We start from the raw sequence: 26,810 nt of genomic DNA on the forward strand, positions 1-26,810 counted from the left end.
TTTAATGGTTATGATCTCTGTGACAAGTTAAACTGCAGTATGTCGAAATTTTTGCTTGTGATAAACTAAATGTCTTTCAGGAATACTATGAAAATTCATAATATTACAAAAATATTTCCCTTAGCCAATATTGTAGTCCTGAGGAACATACTGTACATACTTTACCATCTTTGTTACATCACTTCTTGCAAATTTTGTCATTTTATATTAATTTCTTTGAAGATACCAAAATCTATTTACCACTCCATACTCATACATCACACTATTGCAGTAATACTTTAATTTATTTGCATTGTTATTATGACTATTGCCATCTCTTTATGGAGTAACTGTACTATAGACTTGGTAGTTATGAATGCAATGTGATCTGCATGCTCCAGGCTCCAGACTACTTCCCCTACACAGGTTATACAGGTGATGGTGCCCTGTTGTGGTTTGGACCTGCTCTTCCATTCTGACACTTTGCAGATCCAGCCATCAAGGAGGAGTCTGTGCTTGCTCTTGTGTTGCCCAGCAACAGGGCACACCCCCTCCCTTGTGTTCCTAACACCCATGTGTTTTCTTTCCAGTGGAAGGCTTCATTATAAGGACATGTACAAAGTAGTGCGAACGATTTCCCCTCCTCTGGGCTTTGGAAAGAACTGCCCTTACAGGGTGGCGTGCAAGGTTTGGCTCCCCACTCCGCCCATCCCCTTAAACCCCTCAACCATTTCCTCCAAACATCTCTTCTGTTCCGTCTCCTAGCGACCTGCCAGCCACAATCCTCTCATTAGCCTACCTGCACAGACTGGGCATCCTTCTGCTCCAGGCCAAGGAATGACTGACATGGCCCTATGGTGCAAAGAGATAAGCCCTCCAGTCTTATCTGTCACCAGTGACTCACTGGGCACCTGTATCTCATTCAAGTAATTCGTTCAGTAGCAGCATTTTGGAGCATATTTTCAGAAATTTAGAAATTCAGCTGTTTTGTGAATTTATATTTCAGTCTTGTTTTCGGTGAAATTTTGTACTCAAACTGCAGATATATGGTCCCTGCTCTTGCAAGCATCCCTGCATGATTTCTGCTGAAGATTAACTCAAGAGTGGTCACGTGACCCAGACACTGGAGTCCCTCTCTCTTTGTGCCCTCTTCCCATCTAATGGTTGAAAGGGGACTATGGAGACACCTCTGGCATGAGTGTTTTCATATGCAGATTAAGACGGTAGATGTGTGTCTGCATGCAACACCCCCCACCCCCTCCAGCCCCTTTCTCTCTGTTTGTCTAGCATGTTTGCTCAAAGCTGCCAGGACACAGGAGCCGACCAGTCATTCCTTTGCTTGTCCGGAGATTGCTCTCTTCTTTGGTTGGTTTCTATGCTAAGACTGCATAGAAGGGCTAAGAAAAGCTGTTTTGGTTAACAGCTTCCTGTCCCTCCTTTTCTGTATAACTTGCATTGAATAACTTTCTTTTTGTTATTTCTTCCCTTTTTCAATGATTCCTTCCTGTCCCTGTCTTCCCCTCCATCTCCTCTCCCCAACCTCTTCTCGCCCCCTTTCCCTGCAAATGCCTGTCCGTACCTGTCCTTCCTTCCTCTTCCTCATTGCCCCTTGGCTCCCTGCAAGTGGCCGCATTCATTACACTGACATGTATGAGATGCTGACCCACATGTCGCCGCCACTAGGCCTCGGCAAGAAATGTCCACCCAAAGTCGCTTATAAGGTAGTTTGAAGAGTGATATGCTTACACGTAACGTCTGGCAGTTTAGCTCTGCTTGGTGAAAAATGGTCGAAAACATAGACAGATGAGTTGTGTTTCTGAACTGTTCTTGTTCACTGTCCATGTCTTTAGTCATGTATTTTATTTATGAAGAGTGTTTTGTTTTTCTTTTTATTTTTCCATCTAACTCACATTGTCCATGAAGTTTTAGAGTGATGAGTGGTATACATGTTTATAAAGACAATGCTATTTGGAAGACTAAATAATAACAGATTCTGGCAGTGCGCCGCACAAGGGAACTGTCATTTTTTAATATGTTTGTGTCTTTTTTCAAAAAAAAGTCTAAAGTTATTTTTCTTTCTGTTGTGCCATCACCTATTAATTACATGATCTTTGTTGCTTTTATCAGTTTCTGTCATCCATAACTCAAATGGTGCTTCATTACCACTGGTATTTTATTTATTTTTCATTGGTTAAATTTTTGCTTTATTTTATGTAAGATGTTGGTTAAATGGATAGTCTCCTCATTTTTTTCCTGATGTGTGAACTGCAGCTAAGGCAAAGTGTTTGAGTGAATCTCCACTTGAAAGTAGAAAAGAGGGGCACAGTCTTACCCCATGGAACCATGCAATATTTTCTCCTTCACATCCACAGTGTTGCTTCATTCTTGTGAACAGCATGTATTTCCTGCTTGCCTTCTGTTTCTCAAACCTACATTGCTTGTCTTCAGTCTATCTCATGTGGCTGTGTGCATAACTGTGCTGGCTGTCAAAGACAAAACATGCTTCTGTTCAGCATGCAAAGTTCAAGTTCCTTAGCCTCTGGTATGATGCTGATGAGAAGAGTGCGGTTATGATGAGGTCTGAAATTTATGTGTGGCCCTTTGAACTTACCTTTTTAGTTATAACGTGCTGTTCTAGATAAATACCAGAATGACATGTCCAGTTTAATATTCTGTGGTAATATATTTTTGTATAAAAATTTCCACAAAATTAATCCAATCTGACAGCAATCATTCTAATACTATGGGAAATCATTGACGCTGTGTGAGACCTTACAAAAAGTAAAACATTACCTGAAAGAAAAGGGCAATCCTTCCCTAAGCTTCATGAAGAAATCATGAGGATTTAATAGAAGCAGCTGTAGCTGTATTGAGATGAACCCAAACATTTTCATAACTATGCAGCTCTGATCCATCAGTTGCTTGCTCTTCTCCTTGACCCTGTACCTGTCAGCAGCTGACTTAGATGTTAGGTACCTGTCATGTTTGTTGTAAACATGATTTTTCCTATGTATGAATGACCCCAGCGATTGGTGCTCATGAACATGCCTGTGGATGAGGAGATGTCTGTCCATTTCACTTCCACCCTGATGGCTCTGATTCGGACAGCCTTGGAGATCAAAATAGCCAGAGGTATGAGTCAGTATCGAAGGGAAAATGGAAGCCTATCTTTCTTAACTGGGTTTTAATAGTCTTCATTGTATTGATTGTTTTCACAACACCCTACTGCTCTACTAAAGGAGATTCTTCAGTATTTACGTTGATTGTTATGATACGGTATAAGCAATCAGATCAAGCTTTGAAAACACAAAAAGTGGAACATGAGATGTCCATTGCTGTTTATGAGAAGTGTGGCTTGTTCCAGTTAGTCTGTAAATTGAGGGGAAAACACAATTAAATGCCTTTATCAGTTTATTCATACTAGATTTTTTGCAATTTGTGTCTTCACCTGTATGACACTACGCAAGCTGACCAACGACATAGTCTTTGTGGCCCACAATATTGCAGTCAGTATTTTATCATCCTCAGTGTTTTTAACAATGTGTTTTGAATGTTATAGATATTTATGTATTTGACATCCAGGTGGTGAGGACCGAGGCCAAATGGACATTGAGCTACAGAAAGAGATCAGTGTTATTTGGCCACATCTTTCCCAGAAAACTCTGGACCTCCTTGTTCCCATAAATAAAGGTGAGTCACAGAGACACAAATTGTTACATACAAAGAGGTTTTACTGAGTAATTTACATGCAAAAATGTAAAACAGCCAAACTAATTTGTACAGATGATTGGCAGAGTCCCTTAAAAATTTAATGGCCCAATACACAGATATGTGGTCAGGCACAGCAGTGTTTTCAATCACATGCATCACTCAATACCTTCATTTTCTTAACTCAGGAGGGTTTTATTGAATAACATAATTAATAGATTAATGATCTTTCAGCCAGTGACATGACAGTTGGGAAGATCTATGCCGCCATGATGATCATGGACTACTACAAGCAAAGCAAAGCCAAGAAGTTAAGGCAACAGCTGGAGGAACAGGTAGAACTCACCTAGACCCCATTTATTGTAAAGGATGTGCTGTCCTGTCCCAGCTTTTCAGGTTCAACTTCTGATATGTATTTCAGGTTAGGTTGATGTATTTTTATGCTTAATAACAAGTACAATGGTGGAATCGGTGATGAAGCTTTTCAGAATTGTTTATGGGTTGGGTTGGTCTTGGCTCTTTATTGATGACCCTAGAGAACCATCTGACACTAACCACAACTTTCCTTTGCAGAAACATGCTCCAATGTTCCAGCGGATGGATGCATCCTCACTCCCTCAGGATATCCTGACCAATGCCAAAGCCCTGCCTTTCTTGTCCCCCAGTGCTGGATCAGCCCTGTAAATCTTGCTTAATGAAGCCTCCTTAGGTTCTGTAGAGGTAGACAAAAAAATGACAGGGTGTAATTATTGCCTCTTGTACCAGTTTGGTATAATTTGCTAATATTTTTATGGTTTGAGCTGGGTAGGAAGACATTTAAATGATCTATATCCAGTTGTTCCACCTCTGTGTGTTTGCAGGTGAATGCCACCATTTACATACAGAATGGCACTTGTATTGTCGCATATCTGTACAGTATGTATGAAAAGGAAAACAAGACATAAACAGAGAGAGACTTGATAGCAAAATGTCAACAAATAATACATCTACACTCCTTTGATGTTGTGTTCTCATTTAGAACAAGGGGAGCATTTATGGCCCTCAGTCCAATCTCCCCCCAGGATATGTTTGTGCAGCCTGACAGGACGCCTGACATGGAGGAAAAGGATGACTTCCACTGCCACCATCACCGTCTTCATCACCACTACCTGGTAGGGAACAGTCCTGCGATAACTCTGGAAAACAGTAGCAGCAGAGTTCCTACCAGTTTTACTGAGCACGTCTAGAATGGCTCCTGCATGCTGTTGGTTTTGACCGTATGCATAAATGCTTAGACGCTTACTGTTTTTTATAAAAATCATGCCTTCAGTGGTTGTCACTGAGAGTGTGACATCAATGCTACACGACTCAAGATCTGTTCCAAGGGGTCCGGAAGCTCTGCTGTCCCCTGTGGCTCCCGCTGCCTCCGCTCTGACTCAATGGCTCGGTCACTGTATGTGTTCAACATATTCGGTTTCCACAGATCAGCACCTAAAGATTTAACAACCACATGCAGCACATTGATTGACTAGAGTGGATTAGATATGATGTTTTTCCTGACATTTGATAGGTGTCCTTTCCTCTTTATATCAATCTCCCATTTCTAACCACACTATGAAAAGAAAATAGCAGTGGCAATCATTGTTACCAAAGTATCATCTTCACAGCTCCATCATAGCATCGATGTAAAATAAATCTTGTCATCTGTCGACACTGTAAGTCCCTCAGCGTGATTGCAGAAGAGAGGCAATCAGCTGTACTTGCTGCATTTAAATTGTGGCTCCCCAACTGATGAAGAAGTATGCAACCTTCATCAGAACCCTGTGTTTATTCCCGGCAAACAAAGTTCTCACCACCTTCCCATCATCTGTCATCACCTGTCCCCAAAGGTCTTCATTCCTTCGCACTCCAGATCATCTTTGATAACACTGGAAATCTTTCTGATGTTTCCTTTCTACCCGGCACTTGCTACTGGTGGGGAAATTCTTCACACTTTACTATTTGTGACAGGGTGGCACAGCAAGTAGTGCTACTGTCTCACAGTGCCTGGGTGGTGCGAGGGGACATAGATTTGATCCCTGCTAAGTCTGTGTGGATCCCCGTGTCTGCGTGCGGGTGCTCTGGTTTCCTTCCACACTCTGAAGACATGCTGTTCAGGTTCACCCGTAGTGTGTGAGCGACAGAGAGAGTGTGTTCCACTGATGTATGGATGAGTGACCCAGTGCAAGTAGTGTATCTAGCAGTATAAGTCACCTTGGTCAATAAGGTGTGTGGGCTCATAACACTGCGTAGAATTCATTGGAAGTTGCTTTGGAGAAAAGTGTCTGCTAAATTAATGTAAATGTGGTACTCTTCATTGTACAAGCTACTGTTTGTTAGATGGTTTGAAGGATCATTTTTTAATTTATTTTGCATAAATCTTGTGATTCTATTCAATTTAATTTTATAAAGCTCTCCTAAACACAGTAATGCAGAATGCTGAACAAGTGAATACATACAGTTAGAAGTGATTAACAAAAACAAAGCAACAACAAAAAATGTTTGCAGTCAGTACATAATAAAGCCATCTGTCCACCGAGGGGAGGAAAACCAAAACTCTGAAAACTACAGTGCTACTAGGTATTTTCAGTCTTAGAAGCAAGATCTTTGCAAGGTTAGCATTAAGGAAGACAGACCGGGAATCCAAACCTTAACCTTAAAAAGTCATGTAACCCGGGGTCTTCGGTTTTTACAGTTTTTCAGTATTAGGCACCCTTGACCATGTCAAATCAGACTGGTCGCACTACATTGAACCACAGCTCACTTCTATGGATCCACAACTATCTAGATGTTCATTTCACATCCTTAGTTTTGATGTTTTGATAGCCTTCCTCTGCTGACTACTTGTGTTGCCCAGAATGCTTGTAGCTCTTTTTCATTCACTTTCCTGCAAAATCCCTCTAGCCTCTTCAGTGGGTATGAACCTCGTCCTGAAGACTTTTCACTGGTACTGTTACAACAGTTCCTCATACTTCATTGTCTTCCTCTTTAATGCATTCTTCTCAAGAAATCACCAACTCCAGTAGTATGACTTGTCTAGAGGTTTCAGATAGGAGGACAATGTTTGGCCTTAAAGGTGTCTCTCCCATGGTAACTGGAAACCTAAATTTCCATCAAGTGCTAGCCTCACATTATCACCATGAGCCCTGAACTGGAACTGGGTGCTGATTGTTCCCTCTCACCTTTCTGACAAATGCTATAGCCTGCCTTGCCAGCTAGCAGGTCCTAATGTTTGCTGTTTCTGCATTGAAAGACACTGGTATAGTCTTCAGTACCTGCTAGTGGGACCAGGAGCATTTACTTAGTACTTTTGTACTTGGTTGCTTTTTTGTTACTTGCTCATCATTCTCTTTGGATACAATTGACTGGATGGAAAAATAACTGTCTCAAACCTGAACCGGTCTAATGGACTTGGTGGAATGTCATAGACTGCCTGGATGAAGAATTTGATATGCTGAGGTTCTTCAAAGTTCTGCCTAAAAGGTTTTATTTCCACCTTATCTAAGATGTCCATTGCTGCATCCCCACCATCCTAATCACACAATCTTATTTTTTTTGCAGTGGATACCTCTTCCAAAATTACCATGTGCTTCTCCATCCCCTAGACTTATAACATTATGATGGAACATTGTCTAAATCAATTCTTCCAGAAGTAGCTTTTCCCACTACTATGTTTTGCTGAAGCTATGACCTTGCCTGCCTTACTGCAGTCACTGCATTCCGTTTCCTGATCCAGCAATTCTAGAATCATGCGAGTCTCAGAAGTGTAAACCTTTCCTCATCTCTGTCATCCTAAACTCCTCATCTAGGCTTGAGAGGGGTAACCAGTTTTTACTGTGCCCATACAAGGCACAGCTACCCAACCTTTGAGGAACTCCCAGCCACCTGGTGAGGTAACTTATTCCAGCTTATGCCATACTAGTATATCTGTGTTTTTTACATACCTGGAAGGGGGCGCGGTGGCGCAGTAGGTTGGACCGGGTCCTGCTCTCCGGTGGGACTGGGGTTCGAGTCCCGCTTGGGGTGTCTTGCGGCGGACTGGCGTCCCATCTTGGGTGTGTCCCCTCCCCCTCCAGCCTTATGCCCTGAGTTGCTGGGTAGGCTCCGGTTCCCCGTGACCCCATATGGGATGAGCGGTTCTGAAAATGTGTGTGTGTGTGTGTGTGTGTGTGTGTACATACCTGGAAGTCCTGTATTGTCAGCTGCTTTTAGATACCCCTCTTATTCCTGTCACACTGTTATAGATAATAGCTCTTATGTCTTGCAGGCTGCTATCAAACAATGTACCTAAACCTAATGGCTTGTCCAGAATTAATAGAATCAGCGTATATTTCACTGGGCTTTCCACCAATCAGTGTTCTTATCGGTGGGATGTAACTGGCTTTCCTTTCCATAGCACCTTTTTCTTTCCTTTCCCTTCCTTAGAGTTTAATGGCATGAAACACAAAGTAGCGCACATTATGAAACTTCTAAGCCCCTACAATGTCCTTCTGCATCCTTGGATGGACAGTGAAGGCTCTAATGGGGATTTGCCTGATTACCTGTCTTAGATGAGGAGAATTACAGGTTGCCCTGTCTTTGTGATTCTGTATTAATCTGTCCATGAATATGATTGGCCAGAACAGATGGGTTGACAGATAGTGAAACCTGTGATTGTCTTCTTGTCTAGCCTATTCCACTCATTTTTGACCTCTTCCATCAAGACCCTAATGATGACATCATTGAAGTAATTCAAAATGAACTCTTGATCTTGCTCAGACGTGATACAGCATTCTAAAGCCATCTCTACCAGCTTGCGTTGTATTGAGCTATAGATGTTTGTAAGCTAATGTCAGAATGCTGCAAGATCTACCTTGTTCCAAATGCCTTTATTATCAGTTGAGTCACCACACATGTACAGTATGTTCCATACACCCTGGTACTCTGGAGACGCTCCATTTCTGCACGATACGCTTTCTTAAGAAGAAATGCTATTAAATCCTTAATGAGAATCCTGAAAACTTACTTACCATGTATTGTGAGCCAAGAATAATTCTGGACTTCTCAGTAATATTTTAGCTCTCTTCCTTAGGGAATTACATCCCTTCAGTATACCTCCACTGCTGTGTCACTGCACCAGATTGCATTCATGATCCTCTAGAGCCAATGTAACGTTTGTGTATTTGTTTATATTGCTATTTGTAAGGAAAATATAACTATAAAGTGAGGGCACTGTAAGTTGTTTTTGGCAGTTTTTCCAGGAAATATGGCATTTTTGCAATACATCCTCTGGTGTTCATGCGCATTAGTAAACCACGGTTTCACATGCTGTGAACTCCAAACACAACAGTCATAGCTTTGGACTACATTTATAGACTTTATAGGGGACTCAACTTGGGCCAAGGGCACAGGTTGATCATGTCTTCCTAACAGCTTCTCATACCTGCTTCCAAGTAGGTTCCTCCTTGTCTTTGGTGGTCATTAGACATTGGTGGCTTTAACTAAGCCCTATGCTGCTTCAGCTTCTGGTATCTGGTTAAGTCTTGGTATATGGTTTTGAAATAGTGCTCATTGTCCATCTCAGAGTAAAGAAGGTTCCCTTTGCATCTTTATACCAGGAGTCATATCATGAAACCAAAGGGATCAGCTAGAAAGTTTTCTCACTTTCTGTCCCTCTCTTTCCTTCTTCTCTCATGTCACACTGACCTCCAGAGAGACATAATTTTCTTTCTTGGAATTTACCTCGTCCTGTCAGTGCTGCTCTTTCCTCTTTCTTTACTTCCATGCTCTGCTAACGTAATGCCTTCAGTTCTTGTCTTGTGTTCTGGTATGTCCTGGCTTGGCCGTGTTCTGCTCACTATCAGTGGTTGTCATAATCTGAGCCCTGTGGTTAACTTTGGTTGTTGCCTTGAACATCTCTATATTCGCTAGCACTTCTCTTTCCTCTTGTTACCTTGAAGACATTTAGCCTGATACCTTTTTGCTGCTATGCTTTGGAACAGGCTTTCCATCACCAGAAGGGTCATGCACTGTGAGTATCCTCTTGGCCTGACCCTTGCTGTGTTTTACAAAGTGGGCTGTGCACATGTGACACATCCTCTACATGCAAACATTTCTGGTTAATTTTCGGTCTTTGTGGGTTCTTGCAGACCTTTCTGCACACATTTAACATTCATGGTTTGTGCAAAACAGTTCCCTATAACATTTGGTCCATGCTTCTAGCTCACTTATTCTTCCTCTTCCTTGGGTCCCCTGGGGGTATGGTTGTAATGATCTTTCAATAACTTACAATTGTTGTCCTCACAGAAGGCATAGGCACATTTGCCATGTCACTGCAGTATCTGCTGTCTTTCCAGCTGCAACAAAATTATTATTTGTTTCTAACCATACAATACATTGTATTTTCTATGGGATGTACTGTACGTTGCTTTGGAGAAAAGCGTCTGCTAGATGAATAAATGTAAAAGTAAATTTCGCCAGCCTGTTCCGGGTTTTGACTGAACAACCCAGCTCAAGCATTTGCTTCCCTAATCCTTTGACAAAATGGATTTTTACTGCGGGATGACAATTCTCTCCACTCATTTCCATCTTTGAGTGGTTTCTGTGCTCTGTAAATATTGACCACTTTTATGTTAAGAGTATGACTGTGTTATTAGAGTCTTATAACTAAACAGGTGCCATTTAAAGCTTAATATCACTAAATGTGTACAGGTATTTCAGCTACTGTGATGGTTTGGAGATATATGGGAATTTTTAAATCAAATATTTGACATAAATATAATCAAAAAATAAACTATTTTTTGCAGTCATAGTGTAGATACCATGGAGGAGCAACAGTATGATATATTGCAGAAACATGAAATTAATTATGCACATGATTTAACTTTAAATTGATTTATTATAGAAAAAAAGCATTTTAATAATCAATTTTCTGGTATAAGTAATTAATTGTTCTACAAGGGATTTTTAATTTTTTATCATGTGCTATAATGGGTAAATTGTAGTTTGCTAACTGTAGGTGCCTAACATTATAAATCATCTTGGACAAATAAATATCTAAATAAACAATGCTAATAATAATTTTCAAATTGTAAAAAATAATTTAAAAAAATGCATTTTTAATTGTGGTAGAATGACCTCCCCTCTCACTCAAAACTGCAGAAACTCTGTCTACATTGAAGAAGGGTCTGAAAACTCATCTTTTCTGGACCCACTTCACCCAAGATCTCTCCAGCTCATGTATGGTGTAAATGTTCATGCACCGTAACTTTATGATAATGCCCAGCTAAACTTTTACACAACTGCTACTCTTTTATTGTATGTAAATGTGTACCTTAAAAAAAATTGTAGCAAGGTTATCAGGATTTGTCTATCCTGCGTTTTATGCACCTACTTGAGCGATGAACATCGGTGCATCAAGTGGAAAGTAACAAATTAGGTTTAATTAAGAATCATATGTCTACAACTATCTCTTTTTCTCTTAATGTAATGCACAAACTGTATTTTCGCTGAGATGTACGTCATTTCGGAGAAAAACGTCTGCTAAATGAATAAATGTAAATGTAAATTATTTACAGATGTAAATGAATACCTTAGGCTTGATCTGTGGAAGTTCACTTGAACACAAGCCTAGGTACTGCAGAAAGACTTCAGTTAGTCTCTATGCCTTGGGTCTCAGCACAGACAGGTGACATGGGGTGGTACAAGAGGTAAAACCAGCCTTAGTACCATGTTGTTTGAAATCTAAACACTTGTCATATTGAATGATACAGATAAAGTCCCTATATATGAAATATGGAAGATTTCAGAACTTCAGAGCTATTCAAAAGCTAATGAGTGAAGCTAAAAGCCAATTTAGGTTTGGTTAAAACTAAACAAAATCACAACTGGAAGTATGTAGAAGGTGCTTGAAGCTTCAAGTGAGTACTTACTTAATTTTAATTAGTATTGTTCAAGACTAAATCATGCTGAATGTTTGCAAAGCTTTCTGGACATTTAAAATTTAAACAGATATAAGGAAAAAATTTGAAAAGTCAAATATATTTAAAATGTGAAGAAAATGCATGTAGTTCAGCAAGTGTTTTTATTGCTTTTCCCAACAACCAAACAACCAGTCGAGAAGTTTTCATTTTTTTTAGTTTTACATGTAAATGTAAAGGGTTTAGAGTGTGAACATGCACACATCTTTGCCATTAGGTGGTCAGTTTCATCAGAGAAAAAAATACATATGGAATTTATGCCTTTGGATGATGTTTGGTGGTCTTTGTCCTCTTTTGTACACTCTGTGTACAAAGATATAAGTCATTACATTATGTTGCTTTGCTTAATCACTGCATCCAAATACGGAGCTGCATGTATGGTGTATGCATGCATGTGCACGTGTGTACCATGGTACATTATGCCCATTCTCACCAAGAACCTCAAATGTCCTGGTCAGAAATCGCTTACCCGAACATTTACTCCTCACTCGTACTGCTTTGTGTGTGGATGTCCCCTTGATCTGAGACGTTCTGTATGAGCAGCTGTGATGTCTGAACAGATGATGATGGGCATGGTAACAGGAAGCATAGTGAACATCACAGCAAGCTGCATTCCCGGCTCACTTAACTCACAGTCTGTGCTTTCTTGTGAGTTATTGGAGGTGTTGTGGTGTCCTGCATCAACACATTGCATCAGCATCAGTCACTTGAGGATGCCCCCTATGAGGCACGTAAAATTAATACTGCACAGCCTTTGTGTTTCATTTCCTCAGAACTCTGCTATGTTTCTCTCCCTTTTTCTCTGATACCATAGGTGCCGGAGAGCAAAGACTTTAATCGCATCCTTTGCCCTACTGTCAGGCAGGGTGCTCCACTCGAGGTACCGCTGAGGGGGGTGTCTATCCGAGCCTCCTCTATGCCTCGGCTGGCAGTAGAACCACAGGTACAGCTTCCCATGCTCTCCTCCAGCCCTGCTCTGCAGGAGGTGGGCATCTAAGGCTGCTGCAACAGTTGCTCAAGAAACTTGGGGCATCTGTTTGGTGGAGGTGTTGGTGTGCAGGGAAGAGTTCCACGAATCACTCGATCGTTCAGAAGTTGCTAAATAACTTAACCACTGGCAGTGGACTGATGATAATCATTCCTGTGTTGCACGAGATGCTGGAATTCTATATATCTTTGGTCCTTGGCGATATGATGTCTTGTGCAGTTTTTCCAAAGCTCCTTCTGTCTAACATGCAATTCTGTGTGGAAGAAATACAGTCATGAACAATACGTATTATATGGGATGGCTACAGTGTCAGATTTCAGAAAATCAAAAATAAAGAGGTGATTTGCATTAAACTTTGTGTTTTTTACTTCCTTAAATAAGGCTATTCTTTTGTTTCCAGATTCAGTCTATTCTTCAGCAGACATGCAGAAGTTGTGCAAATGGCATCTAATTTGTTTGTATGCACACACTCTGTTTGCCTCTGTTTGTGTCTCTGCCTCACAGATGACCAACAGCAGCTCTATGAAACGTTCCTTTTCTACTATTGGTGACCAGTGTGCCAACGGACTCTGGCAGGACGAGTTCTCCCTTGAACGAGTCAGTCCTGACAGACTGTATAGACCACGACAAAGGAACTACACAGGGGCTGGTCAGTAATTGCGGTGTTTCTATTAATAAATGCTGAAACTTTTAGTACTGTTGCTTCCACAGCACAGAACTTACTGGAAAAACGTAAACAGCTTCATGCATAGAGTATAGTGTGGCATCAGCCCTTGTACAGGGCTGTCAGGTCATGTGCTTCTAAGTGAAGTTTCTTAGTTTGTGTTGTGGGAAAAGCATTGATTTGACAATGAAAATGGTAAAATGTCCAGTGGTATACAGAAAATATGCAAATCTGGAAGTTGCTGAGAGGGGTACACTTTGGATGGGACATTTTGGCTAATGAGCTCAGAATTATTAATTGGAAAATGTCTGCAAACAGTTGGCTGCAAACACTTTGGTTTGTGCAGCTGGGGCAGCTGTTAGTGTAATCATTAGAGCTGCTGGCTTGGGATTCAAGGTTCCAGGTTTGAATCTCACCTCCAGCTATAGTACCCTTGAGCAAGGTACTTACCCTAAATTGCTCCAGTAAAAATTACCCAGCTGTGTAAATGGGTGAATAAAAGTAAGGATTGTCACTCGCCTTGGAGAAAAGCATCAGCTAAAGGAATAAATGTAAATTTGTACAAATTTGTTTTCCTGTGCACGTCCTTCCTGTACACACTGCTGGTCTCCTGCTCCAGACCTCCAGGATCATGGAGACAGGGAGCGAGGACGCTCCAAGGAGCGACGACACCTTCTCTCTCCAGATGTGTCACGTTGCAACTCAGAGGAGAGGAGCCGGCACCAATCGAGGGAACGCAGACAGTCTCGGTCGCCCAGTGAGGGACGGGCTCCTACCTCACACATACAGGTGAGTGTTGACTGGCCATTCTTCCCTCTCTTCAACGCCCCTTGCCTGTTGTAGTCACTAGCTCCTTCCCAAATGGCAGCCTCACTATTACCCACTCTAAGCTCTTTCTCCTCGCTGGGACTCCCCTGCTTTCTGTAGGCAAATAGCTCAGACAGCCCAGTGCCATCCATCTCAGAGTCCGGTACACCCCGCAGCAGACGTCAGCTGCCCCAAACACCCACTCGTCCTCGCCCCCACATCTCCTACTCCCCTCTGGTGTGCCGTGCCCACCCCACCACGCCATCGGACAATGGGGGCAGTCCACGGACTCAGGACGGCAGGGAAAGTGATTTCTCCTCCTGGGAGGTCAGGGGTGCAGCGTCTGCTGGAGGCCATGGAAACAGGGGGAGTCAGCACTCCACTCCTCAGCACTACATCTCTGAGCCCTACCTTCCCTTCCATGAGGAGTTCCACAGCCCAGACTCTGGTGGGCAGGAGGAGACTCTCACTTTTGAGGTGGCAGTGGCAACAAGTCTGGGACGTTCTACCGTCACAAACTCGGCACCACCATTCCGACACGCCTGGCAGGTGCACAATGGCCACTTCCGAAAACATCTTGGACAGTCCGGTTCAGCAGTCGGCCGCGAGTTCATCAGTGACAGTGATGAGGATGACCGCTGCTAGGATGTGCAGTGAGGTGGGACGCTTAGCGAAAAAGAAAGAGAAAATGCCAGAAAGGAAGAAAGTTTTCATGGCCTCCGTGCACAAGTGCATGCTCTGTGTTTGCCAGAATTTCCAGGAAATACAAAGGGTGAAGAAAGACAGAATGATTTTTTTTTCCCAGTTAAAGTAACACCCCTGTGCTTGTTGCAGAATTAGAAAAACACATTGTAAACAGAAAAAAAGGTGTATCATCAGGCCAGAAATACCAAAGGGTCAATTTTCTGTGCCTCTCGGTTTGGTTTCTGTGCCAAACTAAACCGGATGCAGTATGGTCATAGAGTTGGATCAGAAAATGCAATGCTGTTTAAGCAGGGCACTTAACCTAAACTGCTCCGTTAAAAGATCCATTTAAATGAATGGCGATACTTTTAAGTCACTTTGGATAAATACGTCAACTGAGAAATCAATTCGCAGTTGAAACTGTAGTCATGGTTATTTTATTATAATTTAAATTTAGAATGTTTTACGAAAAGTTGACTCATGGCAAAAATAAATAGTAAAACATGTGCAAATAGGTATGCTGAGATTTTCAAGTAGCACATTTTCCAGGCCACTGATACGCCATAAGTTTCATCGCCGCAAAACGTGCTCATAAAACAGTGAAAGTGTAGCACGGCCATAATTTCAGTTTTAGGAAGCTTATATTTTCAGATATGCATTGGTCGCCCCAGACACCTTCCATCTTGCACTTGGAGCTCCTCCCAGACTATGAAATCTATCTAAAAGTCATTGGTAAGTCATTTGTGGGAGATGTGTGTAAATTGAAAAATGGTTGCTGATTCAAAGCCCATGGGGGTCTCCTTTTTCATCTTTATGAAGGTACCTGAACCAGAATAGCTTCAGTAAAAGTCCTCCTATGTAACAACTGAAGTCTGCTAGACAAAGGAATATTATAAAATAATTAGGTGTGAATTGGTGCACACCCCACACCCCATGTCGCTCTGAAAGGAACAACTATTGAAGAACAAAAGAGGAATTAAAACTTGACTGCAGTAGCATAATCATTCCAAATGGAAGCAGTGCCTGATTTATTGACTGTGACGGCAAAGGCAAAACAAATGTACTGTTATCAGGCTGGATCGCAGACACGAAATTCAGTGCTCTGTATGTCATTGCAGCGGAGTTATATTTTGTTAGTCTTGTATAAGAGTCATCCGTCTTTCGCACACTTTAAAACAGTCCTTTTGTTCAAGTTCAAGTTGTAGCTGCAGTGCTGAGAGCCAAGTTAAGAGCAGCCTTCCTCCTCCTGCCCCCATCATGCTGATGTCCGCCTTGCACCGGTTCAGTAAATGAGCAGTATTGGCGCTTCTTGGCGCGTTACTTTCCTCTAGTACTTCTGCGCTGCCTTCTTCACTGAAGTCCGGTTTTGTTCCCAACCTGCTGAAAACATATTGGGCTTCAGTAGGAAAGAGACCAGGTGTTTGTGCAATGTGTAAGCAGCCACAGTTGTGTGTTCATGTACTGGATATATACATATAGTTTTTGAAAAAGCCATGGTTTTTCCTGTATATAGGATACAATGTTTCAGGGGTGTGTTGATTTTTCTGTAACAATAATACCAGTATCTGTCCATATAATGAGAGCAATTTTGAACATTTACACATACAAGGAGGTTTAGAGACATTATTCTTCTGTATCAAATCCTTCACCACAACAATTGAATATTTACAGTTCAAAAACCAATGGGTAAAAATGGAATAAACATTTGTTATTGCAGATGATTATCTTGAATCAACATGTTGGCTTCTGATATGTTTAAAAGACAAATCCCCACATATAAACATGAAGAACTGTGCAGCTGATTGAAAAAGTGGAGGCATTATTATATTTCCAGACCTCATCGTCATATCGTTCATTGAAGTAACCTAATTCACTTTCCATAGTTCAAAGTTAGGATAAAGAAGAGCTGAACAGTAAGAAATCATTAATTTTATTTCATTTTGCTGGCATGGTGTTTGTAGCAGCATAATTATAACTTTAAAAATCTGTAATTATTTAGGTATTGAAAATGTTGCAGCGGTACAGTACAAAACAGCCCTTGTCTCAGATAGAAACTGAATATTAATCCTAGACCTTTTATAGGTAACAGCCAACTGGGCTGGCTGATCCATAATTTTTTTAATTTCTACTGGAACGTGGCTAGTAGAGATACAGAATAATTGTTACAGTACTTTCAGAGGGAAGTCCAGTGTCTGTGATTTAGAACACTGCCAAACAAGATGTCATAACTCAACATTAACATACATGACACAGGCTATTTGTAGCAAGAAGATACTCGAATTTCTGCAAAATAATGCTGTACGTATTTGGAGTTGGTTGCAAATGCCGTTTGTTAATAAAACATGCAGCCTGACGTGGGAAAATTGTGACCCTGAAAATATTTTGTTTATTTTTTCTTTCAGCCCTCTAATATTTTGTAGGTGGAGTAGTTTTAATAATTGTTTGCTAAATGTGAAATGTATGTTTAGTAGGGTCTCTTCATAAGTGTGTAGTTTGTCTTTAAATCATATACATTAATATTATAATAATTCTGTGCTGTGGGTCATAATTAATAATAATAATTCATTTGTGTGAATAGAGGCCCTAAAAGTTCCCAGATCATGGCAATGATAAAGAAATGCATAGGTTACCCACAAAAGGACTTGGTAACACTCACTAAATTCCTGAGTACCAGTGTAACTGCTTTTGTCGATCCAGTATCTTATTTTCATCTGGCTTTTGGAAAGTAAATTAAATTTGTGATTGTTGTTAAGCCTTAATAAATCATGGTCATGTCAGTCCATCTCTGCCTAAATTAAAATTCAAATCTTAAAAAATCCATGTAATTCTCACATCATAAACGTGGATTTTTGCAATTAACTATGCATATCTATACAATAATATTCATGTAGTGCTGTTGAGGTCTAAACTGGACCTGTTGCTCTTTTCCTGCTAAATTCCATTAAGTGAACAAAAACCTTGCCATGATTTAAGAAGGTTATTTAATTTGACATTAATCTTATCATACCTTTTGTGGGGACAGAAAGCATACAGAGAAGATAAAAGTACCGGAACGGGTTTATGCAGAATCCTTTTCTCCACCAGAAGGCCTTTCTCTACACATGGTGTCACCTATGTATTTACTGCTTAATAGAGTAAATTAAGTTCATTTCAGATTCTACCCTTTTCCATGTGAAATTCAATCACACGGAGAATGAAATAATATTACATTTAGGTGCTGAAGCCTTTATTTTTAATATCTCAGCTGATTACTGTATATTTTCTATATTTAAAATTACTGGGTTATATTCAATATGGTTAATGGTTAATCAGTAGACTCTACTGCCTCTGCTCAGAGTTCATTTAAAATGTTGTATTGAAAACATGCATCAAAAAATAACGTTTTAGGACATGTTATTTAAAAAAAAAAAAGGTTTTAAGTTTTCAGGTGGAAGCCCACATTTTATCACTTCAAAGTCCATAATTCCCAGGAATCAGTTATATATCACGTAATGTGGAGTATTTTGTTTTGTGAATGTTTCTGAGACGTTTGAATAGGCAGTACTTGATTCATGTTTTATACGAGGTCACAGTTTTGTGAAACAAAAACATAAAGTTTCATGTTCCACCTAAAATTATGGTACAGAAAAGCTTATTGGTTCATACAAACACACACACACACACATAAAATGTCAACAAATTTTCCACTGTTTATACTCCCACATAGATGTTTGTGTATATCTTTGACAAAATAACACACTTTGTTTTGTGAAGAAAATATGTTTTACAATTCTCTGTGTCAAGGATCAATAAAAGACTACTGCTCTTTTAAAACGGGAATCAAGGTTTGGTCTTATTCTCCACATTGTGATACTGTAGACCTGTATGACTGAGTGCTGTATTTTTGATTTTCCCTTAAGCTATTGGCTTTATCTTTTTAAGACTAAATTTTTAAAATAATACAAACAGGACCTCTATACTCTGATTATTGATAAAAACACAGTAAAATGAAGTTAGCTAGTGCCTTTCGTTCTGTTAAGAAAATAGTGAATGCCCTGTAGTGTATCTTCCAAAGTATCAGAGCAGTTACCGAGAAGAACAAAATATGAGGTGTTTCATGTAACCAACCAATCACGTCCAAGCTCCAGGCAATCCCACCCATCAAACCATATATAAAGGAGGAAGCATCCAACACCAATCACACAACTTGCGCACTGATGATGTCACCTCGAATGGTGACGAAACGTTTGCAACGTAAATGCCAAGCTCGGCGAACAACGGAACACCTCAACCATCTACTCGAGCTACAAAGACCACCAATATTCTCTATGATCCTCAGAACAAAATATGCTTTTTTTTTGCTGTCTGAGGCACATGCATGAATGCACAAACACTTTTAATTTTCCCCCAAACCTGGATTGTGCAACCCTTCTGTTGTTGCTTGTATTCTTCAGGACTTTTGTGAAGGAACCATATTTCTTGCGATCCTCAGCAAGCCAAGTACAGCAACCCCTCCATAACAACAGAACTGAGTGTGTGATGTGTTGCTGCATTTCAAAAAACACTAGGTAGAACTGGGGAGGATGTTATTTCGTAATCTGAAGGTTGCGCGTTCAAGTCCAGGGAAGTCTCCTTCAATAATACTCTTAAGCAAGGTATGTAACTTTAATGGCTCTTGCAAAATTGGTCAGTTCAGATAAAAACATTGTTGAAGCAATAAGCATATTCAGTTAATACCTTTATTATTCTAACTTTTCACACTCACCTGCGCATGATGTAATATTATACATGGAGCAACAATGTGTCAAAAACATTTTTATATTAGCACTAAAATCATGATTCGGCCAGAACATTGGACACTTATGAATCACAGCTGACTATGCATGTAAATTAAAACATAGCATTAATTAAATGAAAATATGGGAAATTTTGGCCAAAGGGATGATGAAAGGAGCCCTGTTCTTGCTGTAAGTGTCCTTAAAACAAAGCATGACTGCAAAATGCTAGATGAAACATAAAGCAATGTGGGAATCTTTATCCTTGAAAAGTATTTGTACATACACACTACCTGTCATGTGAGGACCTCCATGTTTCACACAGTGACTGCCTGTTACTGTTTGAATTACATTTACATTTACATTTATTCATTTAGCAGGCGCTTTTGTCCAAAGCGACGTGCATATCAGCAAAAGTACAATTTGTGCATTACATTGAGAGGAGGAGACATAGCTGCAGACATGAAAGTCTCAAGCAAAGTCTCAAGACTTAAACATCTAAACGATCTAAATGACTTTCAATGTGACTCGATTGTTGGGACCTGATGTATTGATTCTAGCATCTCAAGAAAGACCATCCTCCTTAGATTTTCATACATTGTAGAGTTAGGAGTTTATGGTGTGAGGCAAAATCATGGCAGTGATAGCTCTGTCAGTGAAAACAACATATGGATTAGAGAAGTCAGAGGAGAATGGCAAGACTCATACAAGCCAACAGAATTGTCACAAGTAAACAAATAATACCTCAGTACTGCTGCAGTGTGCAGAAGGGCATCTCCTAATGCATAGCTCATCAAACCTTGAAGCACATGGGCTACAGCATTGTTTTAACAAATCCCAGTTTGTCTTATGGCATGATACTTATTTCTATAATGTCTGCTTTTTCAAAGACTGTACACAGGTTTTCGTTGCAAAGCTTCAGGAGTACTCACAGACAAGGGCTGAAGGAAACACCCAGGGCACATAAGTAAATGTGTATGATGTGGATAACTCAAAGGCCATAACCTGTATCATATGCCCTTATTAAGGAGTTACCATGCATGAACAGAACATTTATTAATTTTATCCAAAGCGACTTACAATGTCACATTACCTAGAGTTATGTACCCATTTATACAACTGGGCAATTTTACTGGAGCAACTTAAGGCAAGTATCCTGCTCAAGGGTACTACAGCAGTAGGTGGGATTCAAGCATGCAGCCTTTGTGTCCAAACGCAGCAACTCTAATTACTTCACTACCTGTAACATGCCGTAACACAACATAATGTAAATCTGCCTTTCTTCCTTCCTCCAGGCCAGTTAGAAGTTCCTAATCCATCCGCCTCTCATTCTAGGAGAGATTTCTCTGCTCACCGGCACTTTAGTGGTGTGAGGGTGTGTCCTGAGTTCTATGGGGAGGGGGTCAGCTCCCTTGCCACAGACCCTTTACCGTAAGTGAGTTGCTTTTCTAGCCTTTGTGTCACATTCCTCACCTGAATCACAGGTGCTCTCCTCTCCTTGAGGAAAAAGGAAAAGGTACGGGGTAACCCTGGAGGAGTCAGTTCTGTCACACGACAGCACTGTTACCCAAATGACTGGGTTTGGGGAAGATATTGTAACGACCCGCGTTACTGTGTTTGAGCGGGACATGCGTAGATTGTAATTGGTTGGATTTGGGTGACGTACGGGGAATGTAAGGGGCTGATTGCGTCTGCTAGAGAGAGAAAGAAGAAAGAGACTGGGGGCACTAAGCAGGCTGGGAAGGGTGGCTTGAGGTGTAAGTCCTTGAGGAAACGGGGTCCTCGGACCCGGAGAATTATTTCCCTGTGTGCCGGTGTTCAAATAAACGTTCGAAAAATTAACGCTACCTGTGCGTCCTTCTTCGACCCGTCCATGACCACAATATGCACATTACGGTGACTGTTCCATTTCTTATAAGCTTCTGTTATTGAAATGGCTTCTTAATTTGTACAGCTGGATATTTGTAGCGAATGCAATACTTATCTTCGCTGTATTGGCCTCCCATAATACGTACACGTGCCATCTTGGGCTATTCCTAACCTTAGTTGTAACCCAACTCATGAATAGCTGAAACCAATGAGTAAAGGTAATAGTACAGTGAGACAGTAGACGGTAAAAAATTTTAAATGAAAGAGAAGATCATACTATCGTGACTTTTTGCCCTCTGTATTGAGGCTGGCCTCCCGAGCAAGTGTCTGGACAGAGACGTGTGGGTGTTGTCTGACTGAGAAGTGACGATGTTCCATGACCCAGCCCACTGTTCTGAGGTCCATGAATGACGGCATTGCTCTGACGCTGCCTATAAATTCCTCTCCAACTCCATGTCTTCAATGTGGCTGTGGAACAGAGAATGAAACATGTACCTAATGTTTAGCAACAGCAGGGCCCAGTTAAAAAACTAAAGCAATAATGAAAGACTTGCTACAACATTAACATTTCTAAGTAATTTATGCTCTAAGTAGAATAACAAGAAAAGGTAGAAGATGCATGAAGTATGACTACATAGTTAACGCAGGTCTGGATATCTGGATATTCCTTAGTTTTATGGAAAGAGGTGAAAGTGGAGATTTTACCTTGTGGATCCTGTTGTGGTGACAATCACTGTTCTCTTCTGGGACAATTTCCCAGTCTTGTCTTCAATGTGAATGTGCTTCTTACGTATGAACGACAATCGATCGTTGGCTGCTCCGTGGTTTGGGGTCTGTTTTCACACTCGTTCTGGGCTCTTCAGAAGATAACCTTGGCAGCAAACCCTCCCTGCCTGTTCTACACAATGCAGGCCTTGACAGGGATCCTTCTGTTGCTCTGCTGGGTAAGTTCCACTTCCTGTTCCGATCTCGTTGCGGGAAATACTGATGCTGAACATTTACAATGTTTTGTGAGCGCGCTCATCTTAAGCTTCGCAATATTTAAATTACATTTACATTTATTCACTTAGCAGACACTTTCTCCAAAGCAACTTCCAGTGAACTCTATGTAGTGTTATCAGCCCACACACCTTATTCACCGTGGTGACTTTGCTAGATTCACTACTTACACTGGGTCACTCATCCATACATCCGTGCAACACACTCTCTCTTTCACTTACACACTATGAATTTCAACAGGCTTCAGCCTGGAATTAATTAATCGACTTTTTCTCTGGATTTTTATCACATTTGGCTTTTCAGGAATCTCCACCCTGTTGAGCTAAAATTTTTGCCTCCGTCTTGTACAGTTAAGTCCCTGGTAAAATGTGTCTATTCCATGCCATTCATTTCTGCAAACACACATATTCAGAGCTGGTCCCTCTGTATTTCTCTGTGGTTAGCGCTCAGCCAGTGACTTGGAAAGAACCCGGATCAAAATTAAGAGCTTTTGCACATACCTCGAAACCAACAAGAGTGAAAGAGAAAACATTGCATCACAGTAACAGCAGTCTTTTAAAGGAAACAATGAAAATATCACTGTGGGGCTTATGCAAGACACAACCATATTGTAAAAGTTTGTTCTTTACAATAAGGATTATTCAACACCATAGATTTTTGAATATATAGTGAATCTCTGCTACTCTTCTTATTTGTGGGCAGTGAACAGAGTAGCAGAGAGAGCTGCCTTTTGCACTCGAAGGACCGAGGTTTGAATATCACCTCCTGTTGCAGTACCATTGAGTAAAGTACTCACCATAAAATTGTGCCAGTAAAAACTACCCAGTTGTAAAAATATGTAAATAATATTAAGTAACTTAAGACTGTAAGCCACCTCTGAGAAATCAGCAGCTAGATATGGGAAAAAGAAAAATATGTCAATAACATATGCATATATGTTTTTTAAAAAAATGATATTCCAAGATAATTTCCAAAAATTGACTCTTTCTTTTCTGTCTGTACAGTGGTCTAGGTACAATTTGAATGAGAGCAGATTATTTATGTTATCATTAGAGTGTACAGAAACACTTCCACCCATAATGTTCGCTGACCCTGTTCCAATGTTTTGGGGGCATTTTTCTAAGCAAAGCCAAAAATGAGAATATGGCATTTTGGAGCTAATTTACACACCTCTGTAAGACTCTGTAGGACCTTGTTCAAAGTTATGTCTGTACAAAGCAATTGCAGAAAGAGGAGAAGAGGAGGGCAGTTAAAGGGTCTGCGTGAAAGACAAACAAAGGGCATGAGACAGCCAGTATAGACAGACGTCACGAATTACTGCTAAACACAGCAAACCTGCAAAGGGCAGCAGGCAGCATAGCAGGTAGGATCATTTTTACAGATACTCTATATAAATGGAAAGGTTCTGCTTCAGGTTCCCTGCAGAAGTAAAAAGAACAGATAAGCAACAACATCATAATGGAAAAATAGTGAAGCCAAATTCGTAACATTTGGAAACTGTAAATTCAAGATTCAAGATTCAAGAGTTTATTGTCATGTGTGCAGTAAACAGTGTGTTACACCATACAATGAAATTCTTACTCTGTGAATCCTCTTAGCAGCCTATGCCATAAATTCTAAGGACAAGAGGGAAGAAAAACACAAGGCATAAATCACAAATTTACAAAAATTACTATTAGTGCAAAAAATCCAAAAAAGAAAGTTATATACATATATAAAGTGTGCGGTGTAAATGTTTGCTTTGGATGAAAAAGTTTCTCTTAGTATGAAATTATGCAGAGACATTCATCTGTATGGGGGCGCAATGGCGCAGTGGGTTTGGTCGGGTCCGGCTTTCTGCTGGATCTAGGGTTTGAGTCCCGCTTGGGGTGCCCTGCAACGGACTGGCGTCCCATCCTGGGTGCGTCCCCTCCGCCTCCAGCCTTGCACCCTGTGTTTTCAGGTTAGGCTCCAGTTTGCCGCGACCCTGCTTGGGACAAGCAGCTTCAGGCAATGTATGTGTGTATTCACCTGTATTTTGGAACCCACTTTGAAGAAGACAAGACACACCTCAGTAGGACCCAGGTTTGAGCCTTCATTAGACTATGTTAGTTATTTGTGGCAAGGAAGCTTTGAAATGGATCCATATGCATCTTGGGTTAGTATGATGGCTGAGGTTCTCTTTGCCATGGGTCACAGTGGCACTAACAGTCAGCCTACAATGCTGAGGGTGAACTTGTGTTACACACACACACACGCATATACACACACACACTATTTGAAACTGCTTGTCCCAAACGGGGTCGCAGCAAGCTGGAGCCTAACCCGGCAGCACAGGGCGCAAGGCTGGAGGGGGAGGGGACACCTAGGTCGAGATGCCAATCCATCGCAAGGCACCTCAAGCGGGACTTAAACCTCAGACCTACTGGAGAGCAGGCACAGGCGAAACCCACTGCGTGGCTGCATCCCCCCACTTGTGTTACAGTGTCAGTGAAACCTGCAGTAACTCCAGCACCAAAAGAAGTGAGGAGCTCACCTTATGCACATCACAGAAGGTGTGTGTCTGTATTCACTCCCCGAGTTGGCCAGGGTGCAGTGATTCAAGAAGAATAAAGTGAAACAAAACAAAAGAAAATAAAGTAAAGCACTGAAATCTCTATATGTGGGAGAATATAATGTTTTTACATCTTGTTTCTGACACCGCATCAAACAAATAGTTTTTGATAATGATAGAAGTTTTACAGAGTATTTTTTTTATTTATTGTAGCTTTGTCTGAGGGGTCCACAGAACCTAATCTGTTATGGACTGTTATATGATTTATCCAGCTTTTATTGATTGTGACATGGTAAAAGCATGGTAGAAGTAATTTTTAAGGAACAAATCATGTTATAAACAGACTTGTGGTCCCAATTGTGTTCGTAAGGTGAAGACCCAGTGTAGAAATATCTTTTTGAAATTCAGCTTAAGATGTGCACTCCACCTTGTTCAGGAAATAATGGATAAGGAATTCTCCTTAGCTTTGAATTGATTGTTGACCCTATAAAGGTTCCTCTTTGTTTGGCAGGAAGGCAACATTTACACTGCGGTTCACAAAATATGTACTTTAAAATGTGTTCCAGAGTATTTCAAGTACTGAACATAAATCAGTTCACTAACTTCATTGACCATAATTACATTAATATGGTAACACTATTTTACTTGATGTTATGGAACATTTTGATCAAGTATATAATGTGTATTTAGCAGTGTATACCCTACATCGAACCTGTACTTCTAGTTAGTGAGAATATTAGTATTAGTGATGCTGAAAGACCTAAAACAGTACATGACCCCAGGTTACATCAACATGAATGTGTTCCCCTTGCAGAATCCTTTGCTCACTTTGACTTTCTCTCTTGATTGATTGATTGATTGTACATTTTAACTCTTTATGAAAGCAAAACAGCCGAAATATTCATATTGTCTTGTGAAGGTTTTTTGTTCATTAGAGACAGTTCTGTTGCTTCAAAACTCTTTTAAAGAGCTTTGTTGTCACTTTGTAGGACAACCTCCAACATATGTCCTTTGTGATGGGATCCTCCAACGCTGCCTGGCTGCCCTGTCAAGGCCACAATACAAGCTGTTTTCCTGACCCAGCCCTCCAGGTAAACGAAAGTAAAACTTCTACATCCAGAGATAGACTAGCTGTAAATGTATCAGTACTTTTTACATTTAATCCATTTTCACATACCAATGACTGAGGAAATAAGTATAAAGAATGTTTACTATTACTTATCTTATTACTATATAATGCAGGTCAGCTCCACAAGTCTAAACAGCTAAAATAATAGTCTAGCAGGTTTTTTTAGCATTTTACAAGCGGTACTTGTAATAAATAAATTTATTTTATGTAAATATGCATTATGGGGGTGCGGTGGCGCGGTGGGTTGATCCAGCTCCTGCTCTTCGGTGGGTCTGGGGTTTGAGTCCTGCTTGGGGTGTCTTGCAACGGGCTGGCGTCCCGTCCTGGGCGTGTCCCCTTCCCCTCCGGCCTTACGCCCTGTGTGCCGGGCTAGGCTCTGTTTCCCCATGCCCTGTCTGGGGCGAGCAGGTTTGGGTGGGCCTTGCTCAGGGTTACTCCATCCATCCAAATATGTATTACATGTTACATGATTAGGTACTGTACTAAAATGCAGCCAGGAAAGTGGAGTTCATACCTGAAAGAGGCTGTCAGGTCAAATGACAGTATTAATACTGTCTGATGAGCCAGGTTAGGTTAAAAGTCAAAACTACATCTGCGTGTGAGGTTTTATGACAAGATGAAAACAGATTTGTTTTTGTCTGTGGAAAAACGGTCAACTGAATGTCAAGCTACACAAAAAAGATTGTTGTCTTATTTTTTTTTGTTTTTGTGTTTGCAAGC

General features: G+C 40.7%; 1 protein-coding gene across 4 annotated transcripts in view; it reads left to right on the top strand.

Annotated features, from left to right (window-relative positions):
* The window catches only part of cacna1ea (calcium channel, voltage-dependent, R type, alpha 1E subunit a), a 110,414-nt gene extending 91,911 nt beyond the window's left edge, over window positions 1–18,503 (top strand). For 3 of the 4 annotated variants that reach the window (XM_018726787.2, XM_018726788.2, XM_018726786.2), the window contains 10 exons: window positions 570–666; window positions 3,006–3,111; window positions 3,562–3,669; window positions 3,922–4,022; window positions 4,261–4,367; window positions 4,706–4,838; window positions 12,478–12,606; window positions 13,156–13,300; window positions 13,935–14,104; window positions 14,243–18,503. In XM_018726787.2, coding sequence (XP_018582303.2) covers window positions 570–666; window positions 3,006–3,111; window positions 3,562–3,669; window positions 3,922–4,022; window positions 4,261–4,367; window positions 4,706–4,838; window positions 12,478–12,606; window positions 13,156–13,300; window positions 13,935–14,104; window positions 14,243–14,767 — 1,621 coding nt within the window. In that variant the 3' untranslated portion in view covers window positions 14,768–18,503. The remainder of the gene's footprint in view (window positions 1–569; window positions 667–3,005; window positions 3,112–3,561; window positions 3,670–3,921; window positions 4,023–4,260; window positions 4,368–4,705; window positions 4,839–12,477; window positions 12,607–13,155; window positions 13,301–13,934; window positions 14,105–14,242) is intronic. The other variant, XM_018726785.2, reaches the window with a different exon arrangement.
* The last annotated feature ends 8,307 nt before the right edge of the window (window positions 18,504–26,810 follow it).

The sequence above is a fragment of the Scleropages formosus genome, chromosome 9 (genome assembly GCF_900964775.1).
Source record: "Scleropages formosus chromosome 9, fSclFor1.1, whole genome shotgun sequence".
NCBI classification, from domain to species: Eukaryota; Metazoa; Chordata; class Actinopteri; order Osteoglossiformes; family Osteoglossidae; genus Scleropages; species Scleropages formosus.